Source organism: Haliaeetus leucocephalus, unplaced genomic scaffold (genome assembly GCF_000737465.1).
Source record: "Haliaeetus leucocephalus isolate CR32 unplaced genomic scaffold, Haliaeetus_leucocephalus-4.0 Scaffold258, whole genome shotgun sequence".
Classification (NCBI taxonomy): domain Eukaryota; kingdom Metazoa; phylum Chordata; class Aves; order Accipitriformes; family Accipitridae; genus Haliaeetus; species Haliaeetus leucocephalus.
This window is the reverse complement of record NW_010972694.1, coordinates 118,565-126,025: the sequence shown is the minus strand read 5'-3', so window position 1 is coordinate 126,025 and position 7,461 is coordinate 118,565. Positions and strand designations below refer to the sequence as shown.

Genomic DNA, 7,461 nt, shown 5'->3' with positions numbered 1-7,461 from the left:
ACCGCCGCGAGCGACTCGGGGTGCTGCGGAGGGGCAGCCACGCGCCGCCCGGGTCCCCTCGCTCGCCCTGCGCTGTAGCTGCCCCCAAGCAAAGCCCCCCCCCCGCGGGCCGTGAGGCGACGGCCTGCGGAGCCCCAGGCGCAGCAGTGCCCGCTGGGCCCCACCATTTCGTGTTCCTCTGTGGTTTTCACGGGGAATAGGTTCTCCTTAAGAGAAACGGTAGCTTTTCCAGCACAAACGGAAGGCCAGGTGCCTCAGCCGAAGGCCGCGCAGAGCCGAGGACAGCGGGGAAACGGAGCTCTGCTGCCCGAGCAGCTGCGCCCAGAGCGGCCGCGCTCAGCCCAGCGCTTGGGAGCGGTCCCCAGCTATTTGCCTCAGAGGTTGGGTGAGACTATGTGTCCCCGTTCTCAAGTGGGAGCAAGTTCTTAATTTTGGAAGGACAGTGCTTACCTTCTTCACCAGGAGATAAACCTTTCGCTCTTTTGTCTTGCAAACTTCTACTCTACAAAAACACTAATAATTGATTTTCTTTGCCCTTTCTTGCAAGTATGATGTCCTTGGTCTCTTTTCCTTTGGCTGAATCGTGAGTTGATCCCATTTCAAAAGTGAAATGATGGTAGCAGGCTTTATGTGCGAAGAAGCACTGACTTCTTGCACGTACAGCCAGTCGGACTGGTCTCACTGCAAACTCAGAAAAAAATATCATGATAGCCATAATCAACATTTTCTGCACTTGTCCTCAGAATTTGCAGCAATACTTTCTGCTGTTTATTTGTCTGTTGGAAATAGCCTTTGGCCATGTTTTGAGATTACAAAAAATCGTAATTGTGGTGGATACTCTGAATTGCAAATACAGAGGTCCTTCTTTCTGTCTTCTGAATCACTGTTAAAACCCATGTGGGTACTATTTTAACCGACTGTTTAATTTAATTTCTGAGGGTTTTTTTACATTTATAATCAGGGTTTTGTACCTAATTCTGTAATTAGTCTCCTGTGAACTTTCAGCCTGTACATGATTACATTATGCAGATTAATTTAGCTTTTGCAAAAATAAACATTGTGTTTAAAGGTCTTTAAATAATAAGCCACAAACAGGTTATTCAAAATTTGCATGCAGTTGTGCAATTCCTACTCATTTTACTTGCCTGTCTCATAGACAACAAACTTCTGCAATGAATTTGGCATTGATAAGTTACTGCTTTGAGTCCTTAAAAATTCAACCAGAAGAAATAGTCCGCAATTCAGAGGCTGGCCTCATTCTCTTTATTTCGTCTTGCCACTATCCCCAAGGGCCAGTAAACTAATGATTACAAAATCATACTTTGAGGAGGTTTTCTATAACCCTTTGGAGGGTGTCATTAAACTGGGAATTAATCTGGATTAAAATATATTAATTCCCATACTTAGCATTGATGGGAACTGGAATATCAATATATGGTAATTCCGAATTTTTTGGTGTAACTATAGCAGCTTATGAAATGCTGTGACATACAGCGAATCCAAGGAATGGGAAAGGAAGAATACAGCCCTTTGCTTCTAATTTGTTGCTAAACATTGCTCATCTTAGTAACACAGAAAACTTCACCATCAGATGGCTACCTGGTGGCTCAAGTGATGGGTTTTGTGGATACCTCCCAAATTTCTAGCAGCCATATTCTTGCACAAAATCCACATCACTGTAACCACTCCCTACTAATGACTCCTGTATTTTTGTATGGAAGACACCTAAAAAAAATCCAGCCATTTTGTTGGCATTCTTACATGGGCCTTTCACAGTTCACAACTTTTTTTTCAAATGATAGTTTGGGATAATTGGAAGTTTGCAATGGCTGTTCTGTACATACTTTCCAGTGATAAAGCTTCTAGTCTAAAAATAACTTCAAAGCCTCTCCTCCCCGCAAACCAGACTACAGAAGGTTTATTGCTGCTATTGCAGTTTGAAGAATTTGGAAGATGGATAACTTCTTTCCAGTCCCCAAAATACTTGTTTCTGGTTTTGAACCATTTGCTTCAGTCTTGGTTTAAATTCTCCCTCCCCTGCTCTTGCATGCAGAATGAGTGTCTTCTGTGCCTCAACATCCCTGTCCCCTCCCTGTTTATTCGTGAAACAGGCACTGGGAACCTAAGGCTGAAGGGAGCAGAAGGCATATTAAAACATGCAAATTATGCCTCTCATTGATGAACTCTGTCTGAGTTTTCCCTAAACAGGACTTTTGAAGTAGCATGTCTGTCAGTTTCCTCCTGGGATTACGGAGATGGGATTTGCAGGAGTGAAAAATCTGACAAAAGATGAAATTAGATCCTTAATCCTGTAAACCAGGGACTGGCAACCTTTCATGTGTAAAATCAAAGACTTTTTTTTTTGCCTTTCTGAGCTAGAGGCCAAGCATGCTCTCAGGAACTCCAATAAGCTGGTGGAAGCTGCTCCCCCAGGAGGGGAGATTTTGCGGAACTGCTGGTGGGTGACACCTTCTTTTTTTCCCCAAAGGCTAACAGCCAGGGGCTGGGTGCTGTGGCCACTTATAGTCTCTCCAGCTCTGTGTCATCTTGCTGCCTTGCACTGCTCACAGCAGCATTAAATGGCCACGAGTGCCATCTAAGAAAAGTCCCTGCTACCCTTCAGTGTTTCAGCTACCACAATGTCTTTGTAGGTTAGACAGCACTTTGGTTATGAGGACAAAAGTCCATCGGCCTTAATGATTTATCACTATCGCTAGCAAAGCTCTTGGAACAGGATAATCTCAGAGATTTGATTGAGAAGAAGCTCTTAATCCACCAAAGTCTTACGTCAAACAAAGCCAAAAAGCTTGCTCCCGAGGTTCCTCAGCCATAGCTTGTCTATTAGCAGCTTGCATTGCCATTAACTGAAGAAGGGACAAGGAGAACCAGCTTTGAAGAGGGAGATGTTTATCTGGTTCTTGGCCTAAATGGGATGAAGGGAGGGACTACGTAGTTGAAAACCATTGACCTGTAAGTCAGGTTGTCTGTCAAAGGATGCTCAGGAAAATGACCACAGCCTAAGTGAAGTCTGGGTGTTAAAGTGGATTGGACTATCTCAACTCTTGTGTGGGCACCCTTTCTCAAAATTAAAGCACCTAATCCCAGTTGGCTCGCTTCATTCTGAAAGCAAAATATAATAAATTGAATTATCTACTTCCAATCTAAAGTATTTAATTTAATTTTCCTGTGGTGGTTTACAATGCGGACACATACGAGTTTGTTTTGGTAGCAGAAAGAACAAGCTCATAGCCTGAGCTGCTGTGTTCCTTCATGTTTTGAAAATTGTGAAGTAAATCACTGTCCAACTAAGGAGAACCTGAAAGCCCACAAATGGCAAAACCCCCTTTTTATTTACCTGATTCTATAGAGATGCATTTAATCAGAAATACATTTGTGTTTCATGCCCTGAGAACACATTTCCCAGGAAGTTTTAAGCAGCGCATTAATGCCATCAACTTTCATGGTGACATCCGTCAAGACAAGTAGCCCTTATCCCTCTGTTAGCACATTCCTGCATACAATTGCCACTTAATTACCACCTGCCACTTAATCAAGGGCACATTTTCATATAGAAAGCCTGTGGCTGAGGGTTATTTTTTTTCTGTTGCTTTATGACTGCACTGCCTCACAGCCGGTTCTGTTAGGAATAACACAAGGCTCTGCCTTTTGCCTTGGTGGCTGAAGGAAAAGTAGAAGCTGGAAAAAAAAGTGAATGCCGAAAAGGGGTGGGAGGCAGAAAGAAAAGTAGAGGCAGGGAACAGGTATGAGGATGAATAGGAAAGCAGAGGCTGAGAAAAAGTTAAGGCTGAAAAGGGGAGGGAAGCCAAAAGAAAAGTGGATGCCAAAAAGGGCTGGGAAGCCTCAAAGTTGTGTGAGAACAAAAGGGAGTGGGAGGCCAAAAAGAGGTGGGAGGCTGAAAAGGAAGTAGTGGCCAAGAAGTGGTGTGAGGCCAAAAAGGGATGTAGAGATTGAGAAAAAGGTAGGACTGAAAAGGGGTGGGAGGCCACACTGGGACTCTTGAGTGCATGATGTACACCAGCCTCACAAACATCTCGATGAGGCTGCTTAGCACCTGGAAGCTGCTCGTAATGGCAGAGAGCATGTGGGTAGGACTCTTGTCTACGGCTGCCACACGGCGGCAGGATGCCCGAAACTCCTTGAACTTGAGGGCGAGCTCTTGCTTGTACTCAGCCAGCTGGGATATGTAGGGTTTGCAGTCCCGGACGTCAGGGCTCACCACACATTGCCTCAGGATAGTCAGGAGCTCATTGGTATCCAGCTGCACTTGCAGAAACCCATTGGGAAAGCTGTAGGCATGGCCTCGAAGGGTGTTGATCTTTGCCAAGCTCCCCTCAAAACTGGAGGTCCTTAAATCTATTTCCTGGGTCTGACTGTCATTGGGACTGCTGCAGGCTGTTGCGCGGGAGCTGTAGTGCGGCCCCGCCCCCGCCTCACCATGTCTCCTGGTTGCTGAACTTCTTGGTGACCACCTTGCCCAGCTCCAGGCCGAGGCGGTCGGCGATCTTCTGGGACAGGTCCTGGTGCGAGCTCCCGCTGAAGATCTTGATGTTGGGCATGGTGGCGGCCTTCGCCTTCTCCTCCTCCTCCTCCTCGCTCCGCCTCGCACCGCAACCGGCTGCCGCACGGGGACCCACCCGCCTCCTGCGCGGGGACGCGGCACGGTGAGCGCGGGCCACGCCGACGCGCGCCTACTCCGCCATCTTACCCCTTCCCGCCAGCCGCGCGGGCCCTGCAGCGGCTCCTCGCCCCCACGGACACGCCTCGGCGCGCTTCCCATTGGCTCCGTGGCGGCCGGGGGCGGGGCCCCGCCCGCCCCCGCACTGCCGCGGACGGGCGCTGGGCGTGGCTCGCAGGTCTCCCTGCGGTCCCGCCCACCGCCTCGACCACGGCCCCTGGCGGGGGGTGGGGACGGGAGGCGTGGGCGGCTGCTCGGCAGCCCCTCCAGGGGGTGGGGCGGAGGGCAGGAGGAGGTCTGCGATTGGCCGCCGCTTGACCGCCTGGCCTGCGATTGGTCAGGGCGGCCGCGGAAGCCAGAGGAAAAGTTGAGGCCAAAATGGGGCTGGCGGCTGAGAGAAAGGTAGAGGCTGAGAAAAATACGAGGTGTAAGAGGGGTGGGAGGCCGAGCAAGGGGTGGGAGGCCGAGAAGGGCTGCATCTCCAGCAGCCCCCCTTGGAACATCTGGGTTCCACTCCCCTCTGTGTGGGAGCAGAAAACCCAACCTCCGCGTCTGGGAGCAGTTCTGTTGGCTGTTTGCCTTCTGCCTGCCTCTCTGCCTGTATCATTTGTTTCACAGGGATTATTTTTTAGATAAATCCTCTCTCTGCTACTCCAAGCCACTCGGTTGCAGGAAGAACCATCGGGGTTCAGATTTTTACTGACTCTACAAGAGCCCCCCGTTCTTTCCTTTGTAGAGATGATCACTTTATCGCAGATATGGGTCTGAAGAGTTGTATTTTGGAATGAAGCTCACCTGTAGCACTGTAAACGCTACCAGAGTTACACAGCACATAGCTGAACCAGAGCACATCCACTAGGAAAAAGCACACCATTTGTCAGGAAAAGGAGAATACTTTGGGAAATAAATGGTATTTTCAAGTCTCCAGTAGAAACAATAAAGACTTAGGGATGAAAAGCTCTTTAAAGGATTCTGTCCAGTCCCTTTGTGTTCCTGATCTTTTCACTCAGCATTTTTACTGTGCCTTTCTAAGGAGCCCAGTTAAAAGTATGAGGATGGAGTCCTGTTGCTCTAGCAAGAGTTGAATATTCATTAGATGCAGGAGTATTTCCAAGGTGCTTTTCAAAAGTGGGATTTAGTGGAGTGTTATAAAGTGTCCTGGACTGTGTGTGTAGATCTGGTGTGTGACCCCAGCCCTTTAATCTCTTTTTCCAGTCCTTGGCATGTGCAACAAACCTCAGAGAGGCAGCACTGGGATTTCTGCCAGTTTGAACACAGCATGTTTGCTTTTTAATGACTTTATAGTCCAGCTGCAGAAAACACCCTTCCCTGTTCACTGTGTCTGGGGGGCAGGTGACAGCGAGGGGCACCATCTCAGCTGGGTTGGAAGGTTGTGTAGCAGCTGCAGTGGGATGAGGCACGGGCAGGCACTTTTCTGCTCATGCCCTGACATGGAATTATATAGCCTGACACAAAAACCTTTGGAAAAGTTTCCTATCATGTGTATGGACTGTTTTCATATATACTAAATAAAGTTGGGTGATGTAAATAAGCTGAGGTACCTGTCTTCCCTGGCAGTCTTCTCCCGTGTCCAATTAAAGCCATGGGTGTCCTAGCCAGCTCCACCGTGTCTGCCTATGTGAGGAATTTGTTAGGATCTTTTACACAGGAATCCAGACACTGTGCTTTAAATGAGGACAAAATTTAGACATTACGCATTTCTGTTTGACTGTCAGCTCCCCTGGGCGTGATGAAAGCAGCAGTGGGTCCCAGCTATTCAGCTCGCCCTGCTGTTGTATCTGGGGCTGCTGTGATTCCTGTGTAGTGTTGCCAGGACCTCGGAGAGGATGGAAACCCTGACAGGAGAATGCAGCCACTACGCCGCGGGGATTAGAGTTCAAAGTGCTTTAAACCATGGTGCCCAGTTGTCTCCAGCTGACAATGACCAGCAAAGTCCACAGAGACACAAGCAGTTTTATCCGAACCTATCTTGGGACTACTGCTTGAGGTCTGCTAATTTTCCAGCTCCTGCTTTTGACATGTTAACCCCTGAAAGCCAGATCTTCTGTTTTTCTCATGTGTATTAGAGGGACCAGCGATGGCCCAGTTTTTGTTCCTTTTCTGTCCATTGTCACTGATAGAGCCCTGGTGAGGACTCCTTGGGAGTGGACATAATTTAGAGAAGATTAAGGGAGGGAGCAGACTATGGGAGTGCAATGACATCAGATGGTCACGAATGCATGTTGTGGCTGAGCAATGCTCGTGGGAGGCGTGAAGGCCCTGGAGGAAATCTGCGCCAGCTGTAACGCTACAGCAAAAAACTCAGAGCGAAGGCAGTATGAGAAGGGCAGTTACCACTGACACTGCTCTGAGAAGTTGCTAAAGGGCAGGTGAACACAACCTGCCATGTCCAGGCAGATTGCTCTAGTGGGAGGGGATGGAGAAAAATTGATTTATCTTCTGATTTAGCTTCTATAGGTATGTCGGTGATAAAAGGAAGACTAGGGAAAATGTGGGCCTTCTCCGGAAGGAGATGGGAGACCTGGTTACCTGGGACATGGAGAAGGCTGAGGTACTCAACGACTTTTTTGCCTCAGTCTTCACTGGCAACTACTCCAGCCACACTGTCCAAATCACGGAAAGCAAAGGCAGAGACTGGGAGAACGAAGAACCGCCCACCGTAGGAGAAGATCAGGTTTGAGACCATCTAAGGAAACTGAAGGTGCAGAAGTCTATGGGACCTGATGAGATGTATCTGTGGGTCC

At 48.4% G+C, this 7,461-nt stretch overlaps 1 protein-coding gene across 1 annotated transcript in view; it reads right to left on the bottom strand.

Annotated features, from left to right (window-relative positions):
* Positions 1–4,743, bottom strand: part of PRPS1 (phosphoribosyl pyrophosphate synthetase 1) — a 17,695-nt gene extending 12,952 nt beyond the window's left edge. The window contains exon 1 of the mRNA XM_010568800.1: positions 4,456–4,743. Within this exon, the coding sequence (XP_010567102.1) occupies positions 4,456–4,577 (122 nt within the window). The 5' untranslated portion in view covers positions 4,578–4,743. The remainder of the gene's footprint in view (positions 1–4,455) is intronic.
* Positions 4,744–7,461: the final 2,718 nt, after the last annotated feature.